The sequence below is a fragment of the Podarcis filfolensis genome (assembly GCF_964270895.1).
Source record: "Podarcis filfolensis genome assembly, chromosome: 17".
Taxonomy (NCBI): Eukaryota; Metazoa; Chordata; class Lepidosauria; order Squamata; family Lacertidae; genus Podarcis; species Podarcis filfolensis.
In genome coordinates, this window is record NC_139621.1 from 8,425,950 (window position 1) to 8,450,461 (window position 24,512).

Genomic DNA, 24,512 nt, shown 5'->3' on the forward strand with positions numbered 1-24,512 from the left:
GCTTGCCTGAGTTGAAACTTGAGCTGAAAGTCTGACTGGCTTGTTTTCCGTCAAACGGTACCCTCAGCCTTATGGATGGTCCAGAGCTTAGAGTTAGAATGTGCACATGAGGTCCTTCACTCGCTCCCTATCGTAGAATTGTAGAGTTGGAAGGGACCACAAAGCCCTCTAGCCCGACCCCCTGCAAGCCAGGACTCAAGCCCCCAATCCTGAGGTTAAGAGTCTCATTCTCTACAGACTGAGCCCCATGATTTCTGGTCATGTCCACTTAAAAGTTCTCAGGCAGCAGGTCTAGGGAAGGGTTCTGCCTGAAGGATGAGAGCCCTCATGCCAGCCACTGCCAGTGAAGCTAGGCTAGATGGACTATTAGGTAAGGTAAAGGTAAAGGACAGTTAAGTCCATTCAAAGGCGACTATGGGGTTGCGGCGCTCATCTCGCTTTTAGGCCAAGGGAGCCGGTGTTTGTCCACAGACAGCTTTCTGGGTCATGTGGCCAGCTTGACTAAACCTCTTCTGGCGCAAGGAACACCATGACAGGAGCCAGAGCGCACGGAAATGCCATTTACCTTCCCACCACAGTGGTACCTATTTATCTACTCGCACTAGTGTGCTTTCAAACTGCTAGGTTGGCAGGAGCTGGGACAGAGCAACAGGAGCTCACCCTGTCGCAGGGATTCAAACCTTTTGATCGGCAAGTCCAAGAGGCTCAGTGGTTTAGACCACAGGGCCACCTCATCCCATTCCCTGTGTAAGGGAGTGTGATGCTTTTAGATACGCATGTTCTTACCCCATAAAGTTCAAACTGCTGGTGGCCAGTGAGCATCTGTGCCTTGATTTCCTGGGCAGCGGGGCTCCAGCTCTCTCGATCCATATGTTCTCTATCTATCCCCAGAACAAGCTCCAAGGCTGGTTGCAGTCCATTTAGAAGGCCTCCGTGATAGGGTTTATTCTTGGTAAACATCCTCCGAGCTGTTTTCCCTCCTAATGTTGCTGTGAGTGGGAGGATCGGCATTTCCTCTTGTAATCCCCCCATAGGATCTGAGCTCTGGGAGGACCCCAGTCTGAAACTTGGTCTCAGCCAAACTCCCATTCGTTGGCCAGCCAGCCAGCCATTCTTCCTGCCAGATGTCCTGTTCCCTGGAAGCAACAGCTTGTTCTCGGCATCGAGATTTTGTGCTGTTGGCCAGTGGCTCCGACGCTTTTAAGTTTACGTAAGCTGGTGGGCTCCTGGGCCCCTCTCAGGTTTAGATCACTGCTTTGCTGTTTCAACAGTGATCCTCAATTCTTCCTGTCCACTTACAGTCTTTCCCCACCTCTACAAATATAATTCTGGGCAATGGGTAGCTGTGATGGACCATTATATTATATCCTGCTAATGAGACTTTGCATACTGTTTCAGCTAACAGTGTGACCTGGGAAGGACTTAGTTGAAATCCCTTTTCAGCAACAAACTTTCAGGTGATTTTGGGGAAACAACATTTCTTTCCCCTGGCTCCTTCATATGCAGTATGGACAAAAAATACTGACCTGCTTTAAAAGGATGTCTTAAGGGTTATTTGGATAAAATGTGGTTAGCCGTTTATTGCCTAGTATAATTATCCTGATGACATATTGAAAGTACCAGTTTCTTGTACTGTACTTGAATGATCAAAGTGGAAGTATATCTTGAGAAACCATCTTTCATTTTAGCAAGGCTGTGGAATGAAGGAGTGCAAGGCATTTGCCTCTTGAGAACCTCTGTGAAGTACCTGGAGAGAACTTGCTCACTGCACTTCCAGTATGTTGCTGAAATGTTTTTTAGAGAGATCTGCTCAGTAGAAGCCTTTGTTGTTGTTTAGTCGTGTAGTTGTGTCCGACTCTTCGTGACCCCATGGACCAGAGCATGCCGGGCACTCCTGTCTTCCACTGCCTCCCGCAGTTTGGTCAAACTCATGCTGGTAGCCTCGAGAACACTGTTCAACCATTGTCCTCTGTTGTCCCCTTCTCCTTGTGCCCCCATCTTTCCCAACATCAGGGTCTTTTCCAGGGAGTCTTCTCTTCTCATGAGGTGGCCAAAGTATTGGAGCCTCAGCTTCCGGATCTGTCCTTCCAGTGAGCACTCAGGGCTGATTTCCTTCAGAATGGATAGGTTTGATCTTCTTGCAGTCCATGGGACTCTCAAGAGTCTCCTCCAGCACCATAGAAGCCTTAGGTAGTTGTATTCCTTTGCTTTCATTGCTGTTGCTTGGGGAGTTCTTGCAAGCATAGAGATAAACACTTCGTTCTCCTGACTTTTAGCCCTGCAGTTGAGTACTTAGGAGACTACGTAGGAAGTAGTTGCACGTAGGATGCCAGTGTAGGTGTGCTGCCTCAACAAAAAGAGGACATTTCCAAACTGTTCTGCCTCCTTAGGGGTAGCTCTTTCCACACTGACTTACTAGCAGTGTCTTCGACTGAACTGCCTAGACTGGTAGCTGCTTGGACTGCCCAGTTTGTTCCATAGTCATGGTAATCTGTATTTTAGAAAGCCTAGCTGGTGAGATGACGCAAAAGAACTCTCCTGCTGCTTGACAAACTTCCATCTGGTTTCCATCTGATAACAGCAAGGGAGAAGAGTATCTGTCATGATATGAGTCTCCTTCCCGAGTCTGTTGAAGTCTCTTTGCTTTATTGTCCTGGGAAGGTGGTCATGGACATTAAAGAGGGTGGACGTCCTTGGCATTGACTGGAAGTGCAGTGAGCAAGTTCTCTCCGGGTGGAGGTTCCAACTTACGTACTTGTGCGGCTGAGAGCACTGGGAGAACTGCTTGGCGTCAATGATGATAAGTCATTTGTTAGGAAAGGGCAATCCTTCTGTGCATTGGGATGTTGCAATAGCAAGTTCTGCAACACAGGAATCTCTTCGGTATAGAAGCTGCTTCCATGGCTTATGCAACTTCTTAAATGTAATAATAATAATAATAAATTTTTATTTATACCCCGCCCTTCCCGGTTCAAAAACCGGGCTCAAGGCGGCTAACAACAAATTTAAAACACAATTATAAAAGCAGCATAAAATACAGTATAAAAACATGAATAACAATAAAATTCAAAAATCAGTTTAGGAGAAATAAGCATTAGATAATCCCCAGGGCTAGCTGGCTGAATTAGTCCTATTTGGGTTAGCGAGACCAGGGGAAAATTAGCTGTGGGGTCTCAGAGCTGGTAGCATTTCTCTCCTACATGACTGCAAGGCACGCAGAAGTAAAATATACCCTGATGCCCTCCAGGCTGCGTTTTCGGAAGCAGAACTTTTTTTCTGGAGACCTGCACTCGCCGCAGACATTGTGGAGCTGCTACTTCTAGTGGCAGTGAGGGGTTTTTGGTCAGAGTCTGCTTAAATTTCTCAAGGGTTCCCTCGCTCTCCATAACGTGTTTCGTTTGAACTTGATGTTCAGCCATCCCTCACTAACTTTGCAAAGCTCCTGGTTCCCGTGGTGTGTTTCTTCCCATCTCAGCCAAGGCTGCCAGCTTCTAAGGTGTCTTTCTAAGTTTATCTCCCACATCGCACAGAGAGAGCAGCATGACTTGGTTCAGAAACTTCCAAAATATAATAATCGCTGCAGTAGCTTACACCTGAAGACCAAACTAGATGTGACATTTTTGTTCAGGCAAGCCTTCCCAAGATATGTGGGTTTATGAAATAAATAAAAATAAACCTCCTTTCCCCCCAGAATGCACCTGGGCCCTTACGTAGTGTTGTAAAAGGATGTTGACATTTTTGCTGACTCCAAAACTGTTCACTCTGTCTCTTGCCTGCTTCAATGCCTACTGCATTTTGACAAAGAAGCCACGTCAGGAATGTTTTTGTTTGTTTCACAGTTCATGCTAAGGTTTTTCTCCTGCGTAAATCCACCAAATCTAAGCAGAGTTTTTCCTGCTTCATGAAAACGTGGAGAAATTCTGAGCCTATGCGTATGTAATGTAGGGACTTTTGGGGAAATCTCAGCTTCAAGAACTTTTCCCTTTGTCTGCAGCAGAATGAAGTCTGAAGGGACAAAGTCCATTCTAAGGCAGATTAGCTTTTCTGCTTGCCCCCTTTAAGAGTGAATATTAGCAAGCCCTTTGCTGCTTTGGGAATGATTATCATTATTATATATTTATAACCGGCCTTTATCCCTGAGAGGACTCAAGGGGGCATACAGGGGAAAAGCAAGGATCGCTAAAAACATAGGAGGGAGAAATCATTGGAAAGCAATTAAACGTTAATAGAATCAAAACTGTATGCATATATGAGATCTGTTTAAAACATACATATAATTACAATAGAAACACAGCACCGGCCCTTTCATTAAAAGCAGCCAGTTCCCCAAAACCAGCTGCTAGACGGCTCACAATTATACCGCCCCCTGGAGTTTGGAAGGATGTGCTTCGCAATACATTGCCAGCTCAATTATTTTGAAATGGTTCTTACGACGTGGCCCACAAACTGGTGTTGGGTGTGTCCACTCACACTTGCAAACATATTATAAGCAGAAATCCTTCCTCGGGGCCTTCAGCCAAGAGACATTGACCATGCTTTCTTGAAATTTCCTACTGCAACAGTGAGGACTAGAAATATACTTTATATTTGAAGTGTAGTCTGGCATCCTATGAAAGCTCAGTTCCTTACGTCATGACATATAGAATTGAAAGGGAGCAGTATGTACTCTGGAATTCTTACTTCAAAGCTTGCTGGCTCTCTCTATCTCTCTCTTTCCCCATCCATCTGGCTTGGAGAGTGGAGATGAGAAAACTGCAGTCTCCAGAGTACGCATACAGAAATCTCAGTTACAGTGGTACCTCGGGTTACATATGCTTCAGGTTACATACACTTTAGGTTACAGACTCTGCTAACCCAGAAATATTACCTTGGATTAAGAACTTTGCTTCAGGATGAGAACAGAAATCGCGTGGCGGCAGCAGCGGGAGGCCCCATTAGCTAAAGTGGTGCTTCAGGTTAAGAACAGTTTCAGGTTAAGAACGGACCTCCGGAACGAATTAAGTACCACTGTAGTTAGTTAGTTAGCTAGTCTCTCTCTCTCTCTCTCTCTCTCTCTCTCTCTCTCTCTCTCGTGTGTGTAAGTGGAACCCATTGAATACCACTTGCTTGGTAAGGCTCATAAGTTCTTCTTTTAACTTTCCCACTGTGTGACCTTGAACAAGACCACATCCCCACTCCTGTGATTCTAACATCTTCCTGGAGTCTTTCCTGGAGACTGCATGGGCCAAAAAGCTTGCAAAGTATTTTGAGTGCTTTGGGACGGAAGAGATCTAAGAGCCAAGTATTGACTTGCTGTCTGTCCACTGTGTGGCCTTATATCAGCTCTGTTAAGGCTAGGATGTGGGCTGATAAACAAGGCAGAGACATTATCTCTGTCTCCTTGTACTCCGACCTTGATATCTGCATAGCACCAAACAACCCAGGCTTGTTTTATTCCTGGAAAATGTTATTGCATCATAGAATTGTAGAGTTGGAAGGAACTCTGAAGATCGTTTAGTCCAACCCCCTGAAATGCAGGAATCTCAGCTAAAACATCTATGGCACCCTCTGCCTCAAGATACATTTAACCACCACACACATTTGTGTGATATTATTCCAAGAATGATTCCTGGTTAAGATCCTACCTATGAGATTCGGATGTTGGATGGCTGTGTTTGACCCAACAGCAGAAAGATTAAAAGAGAAGGCAAAATAATTATTTTTATTTTACAGTATCTGACATTCAGTCAGAACCTTATCTACAGAGTCTTGAGGTGGGTCTAGTCTCCTTCAGGGTATTTTGGGCTCTTCCCTTAATGTTAGATTTACATTATTATTAATATTAAGATTTTTAAAAAAACATGTGTGCCTTTGTATCCAAATACATCTCTTATGCAAAGAGAGATGGCAAAATATGCAGGCAGTGTTCTGCTTGTTCAATAGGAAGGAAATCTGTCTGGTGTTCTGGCCAATGAGTGTAATGCCTGACAGACACATTAAAAGAAATGTCATTAGAGTAATGTAATTAACTTACAGGGACGTGGGTGGCGCTGTGGGTAAAACATCAGCGCCTAGGACCTGCCGATCGCATGGTCGGCGGTTCGAATCCCCGCAGCGGGGTGCGCTCCCGTCGTTCGGTCCCAGCGCCTGCCAACCTAGCAGTTCGAAAGCACCCCCGGGTGCAAGTAGATAAATAGGGACCGCTTACCAGCGGGAAGGTAAACGGCGTTCCGTGTGCTGCGCTGGCTCGCCAGATGCAGCTTGTCACGCTGACCACGTGGCCCGGAAGTATCTGCGGACAGCGCTGGCTCCCGGCCTATAGAGTGAGATGAGCGCACAACCCTAGAGTCTGCCAAGACTGGCCCATACGGGCAGGGGTACCTTTACCTTTACCTTTAATTAACTTACAGCACACAATCCTTAGGAAAAAAATAATATTTTCATTTGCATTTTTAATACAGAAACAAAACACACATCCCTTTTCCTCCACCCACCAATTATACAACTTTCGTACCAGTAACGACATACAGTACAACTAAATACCTAGCGACTCCCCTTCTACCCTTTTCATAATTTCTTTACTTTTCTACTAAGTCACATATTCCAACCTTCAAATTTCTTCCTCTGTTAATTTCTATTTGCTCCTGTTCCGCTGGATTTACTCAAGAAAGACCTGCTAGGTTATTTACTTGTTTATACCGGTTCTTAAAATATTCAATGAACTTTTTCCAGTCCTCCTTATATTCTTTTTGCATCCTTTTCTCTTATCCTATTCACTATACCTGCCAATTCAGCATATTCAAGCATTGTAAACTGCCATTCTTCCTTAGTGGATACCATACTCATTCTCCACCTTTGTACGGCACACAATCCTAGGTGTGTTTAGTAAGTGTGGTTTGGATTGCAGCGTTAGACCGTTTGTGTTAAGTTGTGGGTGAACATATCAGACGACACAGCGATTCTTCAAACAGCTCTTGTTTATTCACAGGCCAGAACAAAACTGAACTGAAGGGTTCAGTCAGCCTGCTTATATAGAGCTCCAGTACAACGTAACTGTAACAATTTTCTAAAACTATCCAATCACTGAACGTCACTTTCGATCCCTTATTTGCATAACTAGCTACATTATCCCCCTACTGGCCCAGGGTGAGAACTTCAGTACTTAACAGTTTGTATTTAGCACCTTCCAGTTCGGGGTAGATTTGAGACATCTTGCTGCAAAATTTGTGCCTAAAGGTCCGCTTGCAATTTGTATACAGATCAGCAGAGGACTTTGCTGAAGCTCTTTTGAGTTCCTGCTTAGCATTTCTAAACCTTAGAGCATGCAGGGCTGGCCTTCCCAATAACATGGCTTGCTTGGAGTGCAGAATTCAGCAGTTGCCAATTTTCTCCTGCCAACCTCCATCTCTTCTGAAGTTAAGCCTGTTATTTGAATCTGCCTTTTGCTTGGGACTTTTCCCCTCTCTTTTCGGTAGGCAGAGCCAAGGTCTGAGTGGCTGACTCAAGGAATCAGCATGAAAGTTGTTAAAATGATTTGCTTTGGCCCTTGCTGGGATTGTTTTTTCTTTTCCATTGGCCAAAATATTATCTTGCAGTTGACCTATTCTCTTGACATAGAAGATGTCATTGCATGACAGCCCGTTGCTTTTTGGCGTTTGGCATATTCAGCGCTCATGTGTTTGGGTCAAACATGGAGCTGCCTCAGAAAATAGCATCCCTGAATTGAGTTCTTCCCTGTTGTCACTTTTACCTTGTGTTATGACATTTGTTTGTGTGTTTCCCCACTGGAAATGCACAATGCAACCAGGTAAATTGTTCCCTATACAGTGGACACTCAGGTTGCAAACGTGATCTGTGTGGGATGCATGTTCGCAACCCGCAGCGTTCATACCCTGCAGCGTTGCCTCTGTGCATGTGTGTGTTGCGATTTGGTGCTTCTGCGCATGCGCAAAGCGCGATTGCCGAAACCCGGAAGTAACCCGTTCCGGTACTTCTGGGTTTCGGCGGTCCGTAACCTGAAAAAACGCAACCTGAAGCGCCTGTAACTTGAGTATGACTATATTGTGGAGGGAAAGAAAACTCAACACAGGGTTTCTCTTTTCAGCAGTAGCCTTGTATCAATATGAATCTAGTCCTATGCTTAGAATACATGTAAGCTTTTCAGTAAGAAAGAGAGGGTAGGACTCAGCGAATACTGTTGAGGCTTTCCTAAAATGTTTGTGGGAATTAATGTTTTGTGGTTTTGTTTATCTGATTGTTTTGTGTGGTTTATTTTGAGCACTCGGGGAGAGGGGAGGAAGACAGCAAACCACACAAAGCATTTCCCTCCCCAGCTGGCAAAGCTCATTTGACATTAGCATGAAACCCAGTAAGGTAGAAGGCTAGCCCAACAGATGCAGCAGGCGTCTTCTCTAATAACCTTTAAACACTTGCTGAAAAGTTTTCTATTCAGGGAAATTAAGAAAATCAGTTTCTGTGGTAGCTGGTTTGTAATTTTAAATCTTTATGCGGTTTTTACTGTGCATGGATAAAAACTGCTTTGATCCTTTGTTTTATGAGATTACAGCATACAAGTATTTTTATAAATAAAGAAATACACTGAGTAGAGATGGCGGGGATGGCCCAATTTACACTTCCCAAGACCATAAACAGCTATTCTTTGAAATTTGCACTTCTCCAAATTTTGGGATGCAGTTCTCCAACCAAAATGCATGTGCTTATATTGGGGGAAAGTGCGCAAAAATGAAAATGTGCTTTGGTGACAGTAACATGCAAAATGCACTCTATTAGAGAAAATGGATTGAAAAATTGACTGTTAGGGGAAATGTACACTAAAATGCTGGCAAATTTTGTGATGGCTTTTTTAAAAAAATCGCAAACTGCATTTAAAATTGCAAACTGATGAGGAAATTTCTTGAAGTGAGTTTAAGATTGGGAAAATGAGAAATTGAGGGATTTACAGATCCATCTATTCCTAACACTAATAACAGACTACGTGGAACATCTGTGAGGACTGGAATAAACTCAGAATCTAGCCTGTTGCCCCTGTGTTTGTGACCCGCTGTGGATTTAAAGCAGGGTACTCTTAACTACACAAGATAATGTGATGTAATTAAACTTTTGGAAGCAGAACACCAGGTAGTTTAGTTACATAAGCAGTATATTCAGAGAGGTTTTCAGACAGTATTAACTTTCTTTTCATCCCCCAGCATGCATGCATGCATAAAAATAAAAGTTGCTTAGCTACGGTGCTGGAAAACTTCCTCAAATCTACAGCAACTGCAAGTAGGATTTTAAAACAGGATTCCACGTTGAAGAAGTGAAAAATGGCTAACAGGCTTTGCTGGGGTCCGGGCTGAAGAAAAACCCCAATTGCTTTTAAACCTTTCTGAAAAGTTTTCTATTCAGGGAAATTAAGAAAATCAGTTTTCGTAGTAGCTCGTCTGTAATTTTAAATCTTTATGTGGTTTTCACTGTGCATAGATAAAAACTGCTTTGATATTTTGTTTTATGAGATTGCAGCATACAATTTTTTAATAAATAAATAAATACACTGAGTAGATATGGCGGGGAAGGCCCAATTTACTCTTCCCAAGACCATAAACATCTATTCTTTGAAATTTGCACTGTGTGTTATTCGACAACCTTATGCAAAGAAGTTTCCCTTTTAAAAAAACGTTATTGATGCTTATAAAATTAAAATTTTTACTTCAAGCCCTGGCAGCTGTATGGTGCTATAAAAGCTTCCAGTGGACAGGCATAGCTCTACTTTAATTCACAGAATAGCAGCACTCAGTTCTGAGTCATGTGTAATATAGACAGCTTGTTAAAAGGTAGTAGAAAAATCCTGCTTTCTGCTTGTACAGTCCTACAGCGGTACCTCGGGTTACAGACACTTCAGGTTACAGACTCCGCTAACACAGAAGTAGTACCTTGGGTTAAGAACTTTAACTCAGGATGAGAACAGAAATTGTGCGCTGGCAGCGCGGCGGTGGGAGGCCCCATTAGCTTAAGTGGTACCTCAGGTTAAGAACAGTTTCAGGTTAAGAACGGACCACCGGAACGAATTAAGTTTGTAACCATAGGTACCACTGTACGTTTGTTTTCGAACAGCTTAGTTCTCGAACATTTTGGATCCCGAACGCCGCAAACCCAGAAGTGAGTGTTCCGGTTTGCGAACTATTTTCGGAAGCCGAACATCCGACGGGGCTTCTGTGGCTTCTGATTGGCTGCAGGAGCTTCCTGCAGCTAATCAGAAGCCACGCTTTGGTTTCTGAACATTTTGGAAGTCGAACGGACTTCTGGAACAGATTCCGTTCGACTTCTGAGGTACGACCGTACTGCTCCAGACTTCACACTCCACCCATGGTCTCTGCACCATTCTCAGCACTGTAGCTCATGTCAGAATGTGGCTCATGCTGTGTGCAGCGCAAGTCCAAACTAACTTGGGGAGCAAGCCCATTATGATTTGCCAAACAGGCTCAAACTAGGCTTATTAAGAATATGATTAAAAAGGTAAAGGGACCCCTGACCATTAGGTCCAGTCGTGGCCGACTCTGGGGTTGCGGCGCTCATCTCGCTTTATTGGCCGAGAAGGCAGGCGTACAGCTTCTGGGTCATGTGGCCAGCATGAGTAAGCCGCTTCTGGCAAACTAGAGCAGCACTCGGAAACGCCGTTTACCTTCCCGCCGGAGCAGTACCTATTTATCTACTTGCACTTTGACGTGCTTTCGAACTGCTAGGTGGACAGGAGCAGGGACCGAGCAACGGGAGCTCACCCTGTCGCGGGGATTCGCACTGCCGACCTTCTGATCAGCAAGTCCTAGGTTCAGTGATTTAACCCACAGCGCCACCCGCGTCCCTTAAGAATATGATTAGAAGCTGCCTTTTTTGAGAAAAGCAGAGGACTACCCTTCTCCATGTCTTTTCTCCTGTGTAATACCTTCCTGTACCTTTTGTTTTGTGAACTCAGCCACATGTCCTTGGGTGGCCCCTTGCTCCCACTGTTATGGAGATTGTTGTGTCAAGGGGAGTGTACTGCCCTGACTCATTTGTTTCCCTTCTTGCATTCAGACAAAGTTCTCATATCTGTTGCGAACATAAATAAATACTGGCAAGGATCCAAGAGGTTGATATTCTCAGTAGATCTGGTGGTTAGTAGTTGCACGTTGAGTGAGGAGACAGACTCTGCTTATCAGGGTTTGAAATTAGCAGGGCACCAGGCGCTTTTCACGCCTGAAGATTCTCCATTTGTGAGCACCTCAAAAAGTCTGGGTGCCATTTTTTGTGCCTGGCTGACACTCAAGGTTTACTGAAGTGTATGTGCTTTGAAGACTCAAAGTACAGTTGTACCTTGATTCTTGAACGCCTTGGTACTTGTGCATTTTGACTTCCGAACGCCAAAAACCCGGAAGTAAGTGTTCCGGTTTTAGAACGTTTTTTGGAAGCTGCACCTTGGTTTTTGAACGTTTTGGAAATCGAATGGACGGATTACGTTCAAGAACCAAGGTACGACTGTATATGTTAAGGATAGACAATACGTTAAGGAGTTTAACAATAAAGAATAAAATGTTTTGAAAACTGAAGTACGGTACCATACAGTGGTACCTCGGGTTACAGACTCCGCTAACCCAGAAATAGTGCTTCAGGTTAAGACCTTTGCTTCAGGATGAGAACAGAAATCGTGCTACGGTGGCACGGCAGCAGCAGGAGGCCCCATTAGCTAAAGTGGTGCTTCAGGTTAAGAACAGACCTCCAGAACAAATTAAGTACTTAACCCAAGGTACCATTGTATTTTTATTTTCCACACCAAATTAAACATGTATTAACATTTTCTGTTAAAAATGTGATATTAACAATGTGTCACTTAAGTGAATTGCGTATTAGTTCCTGCTTATCAAAATAATAAATAAAAAGTGTTGCCGATCGCCCCCCCCCAAATGGCCTTGTGTTAGTGTGTGTGGACGGGAAGAGGGCAGTTTCTACTTCCCAGCTCCAAAATGTTATGGGTTAGACCAGGCACAGGCAAACTCGGCCCTCCATATGTTTTGGGACTACAACTCCCATCATCCCTAGCTAACAGGACCAGTGGTCAGGGATGATGGGAGTTGTAGTCCCAGAACATCTGGAGGGCCAAGTCTGCCTATGCCTGGGTTAGACCTATGAGTAAGGCTGGCAAGGGGACACACTCATGTGGGCATCTGGGCAGAGCTGTATGACTGGCACCTCATAACAGACAGGCCTACGCCTGCAAGCTCACTTACCTGGTGAAATTTAGGCAGGGAGCCAAATGGATAGATCAGCATATGGCAGATAAGCCTTGTTGCTGTTATGCAATCCCTAAGTACACATCTCTTCCTTCCTGCCCTGACAGGCTCTGCGCTGTTTAACCTAGCGCTTTCTGAGTTGGTTAGCCTGTGTCTGGGCTGCGTCATTTCAGACGGTGGGTAGGGGCTTGCATGGCCGATATTTTCCCCCTTCTATACCCCCCCAAAAAAGTTAATTTGCATAGAAAGCTAGCTTCTTGTTACCTTTATACAGTGGACCCTCCGGATACGAATTATATTCATTCCAGGGGTCCGTACTTAACCTGAAAAGTCCGTAACTGGAGGTGCTGATTCTGCGCACGCACGTGGTGCGATAGAGCGCTTCTGTTCACACGTGCGATGCACAGAGCACTTCTGCGCATGCGCGCATGGCGAAACCCATGTGTTTGCCACATTCGCAACCCATTAGTCATGTATCCAGACTCAGCGGTACATAACTCGTGGGTCCACTGTACCTCACTTTTTACTCCAAGGAGCTCAAGGTGGTAGACGTGGTTCCCCACTTGCGCCCTGCAGCGTTGCAACAAACTGATGAAGTTGGGTAGGTGGAAAAATGATGAAAGACCCAAAGCCACTCAGTCAGCATCATGTCTGAGTAGAGATTTGAAACCTGGACTCACAGCTCCTAGTCTGACAGAGGAGCCAACACACCTCAGTGGCTCTGTTGGGAAAGGTTCTATCCTTGACCTGCTAGTTTTCCAGCTGCAGAGAACTTTGCGTGCGAATCCTCAGCTGCTGTCGAAAGTGGTTCAACCCGGACACGTTTTTTACCATCTAAATGCGTGTTCGGTTCCGCCTATTGAGGCCAGCACTTACACTTGCTTTCGGTGTTGTTTGGTAATGTTTCGCCTGCTCTCTTCCCCTTTAGGATCAATTTGACACAATTGAGCGCCACACTCAATGGGGCCTGGACCTGATGGACAAATACGTCAAGTTTGTGAAAGAGCGGACCGAGATCGAGCAGGCGTATGCAAAGCAGCTGAGGTAGGTATTATGCCTGGGTTATTACAAGGACGGCTGAGCCTGGCAGGGAATGGCAGCGCTTGGGACGGGCCATGGGGAGGGGAAGGGGAAGGGATAAATCACCAACTGGTCATTGTTTATGCTTGGCATCGGAGAATAGCAGTTTGTCAGGGAGAGCGAGGTTTAAAAACCTGCTCCTGAGGTGCTTGATAGATTCTAGAATAGTGTAGAGATAGTGGATGGAGTGACTTTTTTCTCCCCTTCTCAAGATACTTGGTTAGAATCAAGTTGATTTTTCATTCGGTTTATGATGGACAGAACAATGAAGTTCTTCACACTGTGAATAATTGTGGAATTGCCACAGGATGTAGTGATGGCCACTATTTTAGATTCAGTAAAACAACAACAATGACACAGTGACACCTTGTGTGGCGTTTGCCCTTCTCCGTGTGTGACATCATACTGGGTCATAAGGAAAAGGTTAACTAAGTGTAAAATGATTAACCAATAGGAACCCAAGGGGAGGAGTTAGAGATAGAGTTGTTAAGAAGTCAGTCGGGAGGGAGAGAGGAGGGAGGATAAGTCTGTGGGTTGGGCCAGTCTGATGTGAGAGAGTGAGAGAATCTGTTAAGAGGAGTCAGTTAAACAGTTGGGATAATCATTAAGAGCGTATTAGGAAGGTATAGGCCGGTAAAGAAACTAAGGTTAAGAAACTGACAAGAAAAATTATCTGAAACCATAAACTTGTTAATGCTTATAAAATAAACTTGTTTATTTGGTTTAATGTTAACAACTGTCTGGACTCAGTGTGTACCCGAGAGAAACGGGTTGGTGGCAGCGGGGAAGCGAACACAGTGGTGGCACAGGGATCAATAGACCGTCAAACGTCCGGGGACCCTGTGTGATCGCCACACCTTGGTTCTTGAACAACAACAACAACACCACAATGACAACTTGGTTCTCGAACCTAATCCATTCCTGGAGTCCATTCAACTCCTGAAACCGTTCAAAAACCAAGGCACGGTTTCCGATTGGCTGCAGGAGCTTCCTGCACTCAAGCGGAAGCCGTGTCGGATGTTCGGGTTCTGAAAAACATTTGCAAACCGGAACACCTACTTCCGGGTTTGCGGCATTCGGGAGCCCATTTGTTCGGGAGCCAAGCCATTTGAGAACCAAGGTACCACTGTAATTGCCATCATCTCTTATTAAACCCATCCTTGTGAATTGATCTAATTCTCCTTCCTCCCCTCTCCCCTCATCCTGCCCCCCAATGCTCCTCCAAATACTAAATGTTGGGGATAAACAGAAAAGGGGTTCTCCTTTCATCTCCCACTTGTGAGCATCCACTGGATGCAGGATGCTGGATTAAGTGGACCTGTTTAATTGAGGCTTACAGTTTCATTTCCAGCATCTGCTCCCGGGTCTGTTTTTATTCATTCTCTCTCTCCTCCCCTACCCCTCTCCCCATGATTCACTGGTCCAGCCAAGTTCCCAAGCAGCTTTGTCCAGCCTTTGAGACACAGTCTCTTTTCTCTCTCGCCCTCTGTCCCTGAGCTTCTTAAAGCTGTCTTCTTCCCAGCCACTTGTTCCAGCTGTCCCTGAAGCAGAGCCAAAGACTCGCTTTGGATGGAGCCCCTTGTCCAGGAAGACCCAAAAGAGTGTTGAATTTCTGGCTCACTCAGTACTTCAGGGGCCATCCAAGTCCCTTTGCTCTTTGGCTGGATCCTGTGACACTCATTCCTACCACCACCACCACCCAGTCTGCCGGCCTGGATGACCAGGCAAACTTGGAATTGGGAGCAGAGTCCTCCGAGGTGATTGAACTGGACAGCAGCAGCACAAAAGTTGGCTGCTTTGCTTTCCCCTCCTCCTCTTCCTCCAATAACTGAGTTGGTTAGTCTGTTCTCATCCCATCTCTGCTCCCCACCCCCACCCGTCCTTTTCCACGAGTTTTACTCCTTTTAGAGTCAAGAATTACTCATTTGGCTCCTTTCCCTTAAAAGGGTTTCTCCTCTTCTCTTGAGCCCTAGAATTGCAAAAAAATTCAGAAAGGCACCAAGTCCATCAACTGCGGGCTCCTTTATACCTCAGCCTCCTGCCACCACTTCATGCACCGTTTGCCAAAACCGCAGGAAATAACTAAACAAAGTGTCCGCAGAGCAAGTACAGTGCTTGCTCTCCTCCTGTTGCCCCTCTTCTGAAGCTTGCTTGAAAGCTACAGCTGAGCCTAGCGAAGCCTGTTCCCTCGGCTGAGCCGTATAATGAAGCTACGAGGCGCACCTCTGTGGGGAAGCAGCTTAGGGGCCCCAGAGAGAATGCCCTCTCCCTGGCCACCCCATCCATGCCAGGGCCTCTGAGGGCAGAGGAACTACCAAGAGGGAGGCCCTGCTGATCTGACCACCTGAGAGGCTCTGTGGGACAGGAGGCAGCCTTTCAATGGCTCCCCGTAAGTTTCCAATCACAATTCAAAGTGTTGGTGCTGACCTTTAAAGCCCTAAAGGGCCTCGGTCCAGTATATCTGAAGGAGCGTCTCCTCCCCCATCGTTCTGCCTGGACACTGAGGTCCAGCGCCAAGGGCCTTATGACGGTTCCCTCGCTGTGAGAAGCCATGTTACAGGGAACCAGGCAGAGGGCCTTCTCGGTAGTGGCGCCCGCCCTGTGGAACGCCCTCCCAGCAGATGTCAAAGAGATAAACAACTACCTGACATTTAGAAGACATCTGAAGGCAGTCCTGTTCAGGGAAGTTTTTAATGTGTGGCATTTTAATGTATTTTTAATTTTTGTTGGAAGCCACTACAAATTATTATTATTATTATTATTATTATTATTATTATTATTATTATTATTTCAGGTATTTGGAGTCTGAGTTGTTTAGGGCTTTAAACACTAAGGTGAGCACCTTCAGTTGGGCTCAGAAATGAACTGGCAACCAGTGCATTTGTTTCAGAACAGGGGTTGTATGAGATCTCAATGGAACCCCAGCCGGTTCATCTGGCTGCAGCTGCTTTTTGGACCAACCGAGGTTTCTGAATCATCTTCAAGGGCAGCCCCATGTACAGCACATAGTGAAAATCCACTCTGGAAGTTACCTGGCTAAATCAGGTGGTCCTTGTTTGGTCCTGCAGACATTAGAAAAGAGTTTACTTGTCTTATGGAACAACATGGACACTGCTCCAAAGGGAACATTTCCCTGTTAGAGCCAGAGAGGTCCTTTCCGTCCTTTTGGTACAGCATATATATCTTTTTCCCCAGGCTGGAGGCTAATTATTATTTACTTCAGTCTTCTGTCTAGCTTTGTAAGAAAATCCTGTTCCACATAAAAGCGGCTCAACTTTCCTTATTTTAAAATGCATCCCAACTTCTTCTTCATCATCATTTTATTTGTATGCCGTCTTTCCATAGTTAAAACAATGCTCTAGGCGGCTTACAACGTGACAAGATTTACATAATTACCGACGTAACAAAAGTCGCAAGCAATAAATAAAACACATCAAAAAGTACCCAACCAAATGGAAAACAATTTCCACATAAATCATAAAATCTAAAACTAAGAATATGGCAGTAGTATCAATCACAATATAAAATGACATAGATAAAAAATAAAAGCCATTTAAAAAACAAAAGCGGAGCCCTCTCTGCTTAGCAGCAGCGGCAGCAGGCCTTTATGGAGCCTGTCAGGCCTTGCCCTAAGCCTGGTGGAGAGAGGCCGGGCAGGGCCCTTCAGGCTCCCAGCAGGTCAGTCCTGGGCAGCAGGCTTGATTTTCTCCCTTTTTCAAGCTCCTGTTGTGGGTCTTGTCAGTTCTGCTGTGTATTTCTAATATTTGAAGAAAAATGAATTGGAATTGGGGGGCGGGGAGCCTACTTTTGAAAACAAAAGATTGATGTGACCAAAGATCCCACATGTACACTTTAGAAAAGATAAGGAGGATAAAATACTCGCTCAATATCCAGCATTCATGGGAAATTGTTGTATAAAACATTACCAGCTTATTTAAACCTGTCACATTTGATAAGAATTATCTCTGGGATGTTCATCTGTGCCAATTATCAGCGCTTCCATCTACACCTGACTGGAGCTGCTTCTTATAGGCCTAATATCAAAGCTGTCCAATTTTTTACCTGGCTCCTGTTTGATTTGTTAGCCCTACGGTGCAGCAAAATGAAACAAGGTGACAGGATGTCAGCCAATAGATGAAGGCAGGAGTTTGATGTCTGAATGATATAAGGAGGCATTGGGAGGGTGGGGGCACAACGGGAGCTCATCTTCAAGCAGCAAAATACCTTCGGCTAGCTCATTTTTGCTCTCATTTATAGGAATCTTGTGAAGAAGCATCTTCCCAAGAGGACTACGCGAGAAGACCCAGAATCAAAGTATGTATTGTGTCAAGTGCATGTTTAGCTGCAGCGATGCATGAGATATTCCTACTCAGTGCTACACATTTTTGAGGCAAAAGTACCCTGACCACAAAAGCTTAGGTCAGTGGTTCACAGACTTTTGTCCTAGCATACCCTGGGCTCTTTGCAGGGTCAACCACCCAAGCAGTCATTCAGGGTGGCAGTAAAAAAGGTAAAGGACCCCTGGACAGTTTAGCCCAGTCAAAGGTGACTATGGGGTTGCAGCGCTCATCTCGCTTTCAGGCCAAGGGAGCCGGTGTTTGTCCACAGACAGCTTTCCGGGTCATGTGGCCAGCAGGACTAAACTGCTTCTGGTGCAACGGGACACCAAGAAGGTAACCAGAGCGCACAGAAACGCCATTTACCTTCCTGCCACAGCAGTACCTATTTATCTACTTGTACTGGCATGCTTTCGAACTGAAAAACACTTATGTCCCTGTGGAGATGGCAGTTCCGAATTGGTGGTGCATGCCCTTCTGGCTTGCACTCTTTATAAAGACTTGAGGAATGAGATTATCACCCCTCTTTTATTGTCCATTCCAGGTCGCCCAACCACTGCCGCTGCTTGATCTTGGCAGATCAAGATGAGCAGGTGACAGCAAAGGTTGCAAGGTTTTTGCTGGAGCAATCAGAATAAGAGCAACCATTTGACTATTGATTCAAAACCCCGAAATGTATTTTATATAATTGACTTTTATTTCTATTCTTTGTATATTGCATTGTTGTTTTATTGCTACGGCCGATGGCTGATGCAAATAAAGATTCATTCATTCATTCATTCATTCATTCATTCATTCATTCATTCATTCATTCTCTGCTACTGGGCACAATCTTCCTGCCTTTCCTCTCCTTTTCAGGTTCTGCCAATATCAGGCCTTCCTTCAGGTGGTGAAGGAGCTGAACGACTTTGCAGGCCAGCGTGAGCTGGTAGCTGAGAACCTTCTAACGCGGATCTGTGTGGAGGTTGCCAAGTACTCGCAGGAGCTCAAACAGGAGAGGAAGTCGGTAAAGTGCCCCCCTGCCTTTGTAGGGTCAAGAAACTCTGCATAATGGTCAATCGGGGGACCAAATCAGGTTCTGATTCTGCTGCCCAGGGGTCCTGAAAAACAAAATCATTCAGGTGTACCTCTCTGTGAGGGGCACTTCATATTTTGTGCTCCCCCGGCTCTCTTGCTGCTTGTTCAGCAGGAGTTGAAGGCATATCGTCCCTGGCCTTTTTGCCTTCGTGCATACAGAGTGGATCGCTTGACCATCTGCATCATCTGTGGGGAGAGCTTCCATGCTACTTCCAGATGTTCCTGGTGGCTGCTGGCATTGGCGTAGAGATTTTTTATGTACTTACTTACGATGGCCAAGATCCAGAGAACTGTGAAACTCAGTTCTGTAAGCCCAAGAGGGCTGTAGATCTGTTCTTAGTTTGAGTAGCAGCCACTGCATGCTGCGTGGCAAACTGCTTTCAAAAACTGTTTTTGACTGCTGAGTCCACCATGCCTTATTGTAAAGTACCCCCCTTAAAAAAAAACAACCACACCCAATTTTGGTTCATCTGTCACTCTTCCATCAGGAGAGTGTTTGTTAACAGCAAAAGCACAATACAATAAAATAAAATAAAAACCAACAAAATCAATTTGAATAACATAACAAAAAGGGGACACTAAAAATATCACCTTGTTGTTGCTAAATTCTCCATCAGCAGTGTTGACTTTTGAGTCATTGAGGGTTGGGAACTAGGATAATGTTAAAATTAGGCAGGTTTTGGAGAGGAGGGCTAGCAATAGATTCTTTATTTATTGCAGTATTTCTGTGTGACTTTTCAAAATTAAGTTCTGTGGAGCAGCCTGCATGACTTCAGCACAGTGGAACTAGAGTACCTGATTAGGAAGTAACCTTGAATTATGAGTACTTCTGACTTTTCAGGCTGAGGCATCTCCTTTGAAGCCCACCCCACTCTGTCCCAAAACACTCTTTTTCAGATTGTAGACAGTAGGGACTTGGACCTGTTTGGGGGCTCATTTCTTCAGTAAGTTTTCTTAGGGTTGTAGTGTTCTGGTGAAAAGATGGGAAGAATTAGGTAGATCGGGTAGCAGGTAGGTGCAAGAAGACACTTTTGGTAGAAGCAGGTGGCCTTTTGCTCTTTCTGAGGTACTTCTGTCATCATTTGAAAATGATTGACAGAACTGTTTGGGTTCTGGCAGAAGCATCATGACACTTCTAACAAAGGCTTTCATTCTGTAAACTTTCTCCTTCTCCAGCACTTGCAAGAAGGCCGAAGGGCTCAGCAGCAGCTGGAGAACTCCTTCAAGCAACTTGAAAATGTGAGTTGTTTTCATCTTCAGCCTAGCTCTACAAGCGGTGTGCAGAGTCTGAGGCTCATATGCTCGGAAGACCTAAAACAACTTCTGTGGATTTGGCCAATGTTCGGAACAGGAACACAGCTGTGGAGGGGTCATTGATCCCTTTAGAATTCTCCAAACATTTAGTGAATGGAAACATCATTTTTTTTTCACCAAGAATGTTTCCTCTGTCCTTTTTTCAAAATTAAATTTGGGGATGACAGATGGAGGAAAGCAAGGAAGAGGACAGAATCCAATGCACATGGAAAGAGAGAGGAGAATGCACCAGCTGTAGCATTGGCTTTATTATGGCATCAACCATAGAATTTCCTGCGTTAGCTTTGGAAGTCTCCAAGAACTTCTCAACTTTTGTAAATCATGGGGGGGGGGGAGGTGGAGATCCTAGCTTGGGCTACGCAAGAACAAACCTTTATGAGCAACAGAGGTGCAAGCTCCCCAGAAACAAAACTGAACCCATCTCTGGCATTGTTCTAGTGCTTTGTTCTTGTTGCATGAAGGGTTTTAAGAGAAGATTTCAAAGAAGGTGCAATAGAGTGATGTGCAAATAAGCCAAGACTGAAACCTTGGAAGACCACAGGGATCTCTTGTCAACCTGTAAATGTTTTTCTTTGTAGGGGTGTGCATGCATTAGATGTAGTCTCAAAAAGAAATAGTACACTTGCTCAAGTTTCCCTTAAAGCAGAAAAAAGTCATATTATAAGACCTTGCATACATTGAATTTCCTTCCTGCATACATTCACACGCAGGTACACTCAGTTTTTACATGTGAGTGTGCATGCACTTGCCAAAGTCAGTTCCTGCCTTCCCTATTTTGGCTGTGCAGTGCCTCCATTGTGATTCACATTCCTACATTCTACAAGGCACAAACACATTGTTGTGTTTACTTTTCCCCACATTAATTAGTGGGGGGAATTGTTTGTGGGCTTTGTTTTACTTTAGAGCCCAGTTTAGAATATTCAGTGGGCTGAATTTTGAGCCTACCTTAAGCGTAACCTTGAACGTGGAGACAATCTGGAAAGATGAATCTAAGTGGCCTTCCAGTTGGTGAACTTCAGTGAAGCTCTTGCTGTCTAAACTGGGAAAGGTCACCTGTCCATTCTCCACCTCTCCTCTCCCTCTCCACTGGGTACAATCAATTGTACCTGAATTACCCCCCCCCCAATAAATTATGCCGTCTGTCCCCCCCACCCCCAAATAAAAGGTGAGCTCACTTTGTTTAGTAGCTTCTTTCAAAGCCTCAGCAAGCTTTGAAAGTAGCTCCATAGACAGTGTACACAAACAGCCTTTCCACCCACTCCTTTTCCAGTAAATGTTTGCATGTGTCGCTTAATTGTAAGCCTACAGCCAGAGTCTTTTTTAGTGTTATTGATTGTACTGCACCTTATTTTGAAAGCCCGCTATACATAACAATTTGTTAACCCCTCCTCCCATTTCCAGCTTTTATTTGAAAGCCCAGAACGGGGCAAACAAAACGGGAGCACTTAACAGGTGGTGTGATTTAATCCTGCCTGTGAAACCAAGAGATCTCATCGCCTAAGTGCGAGCAATGCTCGTGTCAGTATCCCTGCAAGGGAGATATGGCAGCATCTAACACTTTGCGTCCAAATGGGTGTAGCCTTTTGTTAGGCTTGCTGTTGTGGGCCTTGCTGTTGCGGGCATCCCTCACTCTCAAAGGCTCTCTCTCTTAACTGCAGAGCAAACGCAAGTTTGAGCGAGACTGCCGAGAGGCTGAGAAAGCTGTGCTGACTGCTGAGAAACTGGACCAGGACATCAATGCTACCAAGGCAGATGTGGAGAAGGTCAGTGCTTTTGAAGAGGATGGTACCACTATCCCTAATAGTGTTTAGGAGGGTAACAGAGTCCTTCTGCAATGGAAGACATGACGGATATCCTGAGTCCCTTGTTTGCTTGTGCCCCGTAACTGACCACCTACCCCTTGCTTTTGCTTATGAAAGCTTTCTAAGCAAACCACAGCTTCTTTCTCCAGTTAGCCATTAAAGCCAAGACATCGTCTTTTTGGGGGACAGGGGGCGGGTGGGTATGGAGGACTCCCTGCTCCTGAATAGGGTAACTGTGCCTCTGAATGACCAGGTGTGCAGCCTGGGAGTCATTTTGGACTCACAGCCGTCCATGGAGGCACAGGTCAATTCTGTGTCCAGGGCAGCTGTCCACCAGCTCCATCTGGTACGCCAGCTGAGACCCTACCTGCCTGCAGACTGTCTCACCAGAGTGGTGCATGTTCTAGTTATCTCCCGCTTGGACTACTGCAATGCGCTCTATGTGGGGCTATCTTTGAAGGTGACCCGGAAACTACAACTAATCCAGAATGCGGTAGCTAGACTGGTGACTAGGAGTGGCTGCCAAGACCACATAACACTAGTCCTGAGAGATCTGCAATGGCTCCCAGTACGTTTCCGAGCACCATTCAAAATGTTGGTGCTGACCTTTAAAGCCCTGAATGGCCTCGGTCCTGTATACCTGAAGGAGTGTCTCCACCCCCATCGTTCAGCCCAGACACTGAGGTCTAGTGCCAAGGGCCTTCTGGCCATTCCCTCACTGCGAGAAGCGAAGTTACGGGAAAGCAGTCAGCTAGTTGTTTATTTCCTTGACATCTGGTGGGAGGGCATTCCACAGGGTGGGTGCCACTACCAAAAAGGCCCTCTGCCTGGTTCCCTGAAACAAGAGCATGCACCACTCTGGCGAGACAGTCTGCAAGACAGTCCTACGGTTTACATCTTGTGGTTTTTTGGGGAGAGCTCAACCCACAAGCCTAGGTTTGGATGACTTACTAAGCCCAGGGGCGGGGAACCTTGGTTCCCCCCAGATTTTGCTGGGCTCCCTTGATCCCTGATCACTGGCCATGTTAGCTGGGGCTGGTAGGAACTGGATTTCCTCAGTGCCTGGAAGGGTCACAGATTCCCCACCTCTGCTGTAGAGCTGACTGTAACCAAAGTATTTCTGCTGATCCATTTCCCCTTACCTTCTCCAGGCAAAGCAGCAGGCAAACCTGAGGAGTCATATGGCTGAGGAGAGCAAGAATGAATATGCTTCATATCTGCAGAAGTTTAACCACAATCAGAGCCAGTTCTACTTTTTGGAGATGCCACAAATCTTCAATGCAAGTCTCTCTAAGAAACTTCCTAACATTTTAGTTTAGAGTTTTCTGCAACTCCCTTTAGCCTAAGCCGCCCTTCAAAGTAGCCCTCAACAAACAAAGTAGCCCTCAACAAAAAGCCCTAGAACAGCATTTTAAAATAAACCTTGCTCTATAAAAATCAACCATCTAGCGATTCTTCTACGTGAACCAACCTGACTTGCAATTCCATACTAATACACAGATCAGAATGCAATCATCCTTCTGCCCTTCTCAAATTTTTGGAATACAGTTCTCTGCTCAAAGAAACGTAACAAAACACATGTATAAGTTTTAAATGCATCCACAAAGCATATTTGTGGCAGGTTGTGGGGAAAATAACAAAATGCAAATTTTAATGCAGGGTTTTGTTGTTGTTTTTTAATCACATACTGAGGTGGTAACAGGGCAGAACATATTTAAGAACAAATGCGTGTGAAACTAGCATGAACCAGAAACATACTCTGATCTTTCCATCCCTGCAACAAGGGGAAAGAGCAACAGCTCTAAAAACTAGCTGTCCAGCAGCAGCAGATTGGGACCAGCGAACATCAAGGATTGCTAAAAGCTGGAGGAAAAGATAGGCCTGCCTCAGATCACCTAAAATGAAGCAAGCGCCATGGAACTTCCAGAAAAGGGAATTCCAGAAAACTAGAGCTTCTCCTAGAGCAGCTCTTTTTGTGGCTCCTCCTCGTAGAATATTTTCTGACTTCAGATATTAGATAGGCTCTCAGCCTTCCCCCAGAAGAAAATAACTTGGCAGTATAGGTCATTGGAGACCTATAACACATGTCTTCGTCAGGAAGTTCACCTTGGGCCACTGCAGCCTTGTTAATCTCTGCTCTGTGGGGAAGGCTTCTAGCATTTGTGGGAAAAGGGGCTGGTTGAGAATGTGGAAAGATCCCACGACAAAGAAAGCAGGAACCTCCTCTCTGGGGGTAATGGAGGAAGGTGGGTGGGTTAATAACCTTTCCTAACTTCACAAGTGCCATTCCTGGGGTGGGCTTTTTTAAAAAAAAATTCCTTGAACATTATTAGGGCTACCACACAAAGTATTCAGGCTGCAATTGTGTACATACCTACCTGAGAGTAAATTCCAAATTGAGCTGAATGGGACTAACGTCTGAGTAAGGCATGCATTGGATCCTTTTGTTAATTGATTAACCGTCTGCTTTAAAACCTAAAATTTTAAATTTGCATTTGTGTACTACCAGAACCTCAGTAATAAGGGCCTTTTTGAGATAACCTGACAACAAACCATAGCTACCCTTCTTAAAAAGGAAAGGTGGTTTTAAAAGGGTTTCTTATTCATTTCCCACTGCCTCATCAGAAAAACTTTAAAAACATAGCTTAGAAAATAAA

The 24,512-nt window shown here is 45.0% G+C and overlaps 1 protein-coding gene across 2 annotated transcripts in view; it reads left to right on the plus strand.

Annotated features, from left to right (window-relative positions):
• The window catches only part of TRIP10 (thyroid hormone receptor interactor 10), an 86,044-nt gene that overhangs the window by 39,283 nt on the left and 22,249 nt on the right, over nt 1-24,512 (plus strand). For both annotated transcript variants that reach the window (XM_083593416.1, XM_083593415.1), the window contains exons 2-7: nt 13,174-13,289; nt 17,583-17,639; nt 18,521-18,668; nt 19,916-19,978; nt 21,712-21,816; nt 23,007-23,135. In XM_083593416.1, coding sequence (XP_083449542.1) covers nt 13,174-13,289; nt 17,583-17,639; nt 18,521-18,668; nt 19,916-19,978; nt 21,712-21,816; nt 23,007-23,135 — 618 coding nt within the window. The remainder of the gene's footprint in view (nt 1-13,173; nt 13,290-17,582; nt 17,640-18,520; nt 18,669-19,915; nt 19,979-21,711; nt 21,817-23,006; nt 23,136-24,512) is intronic.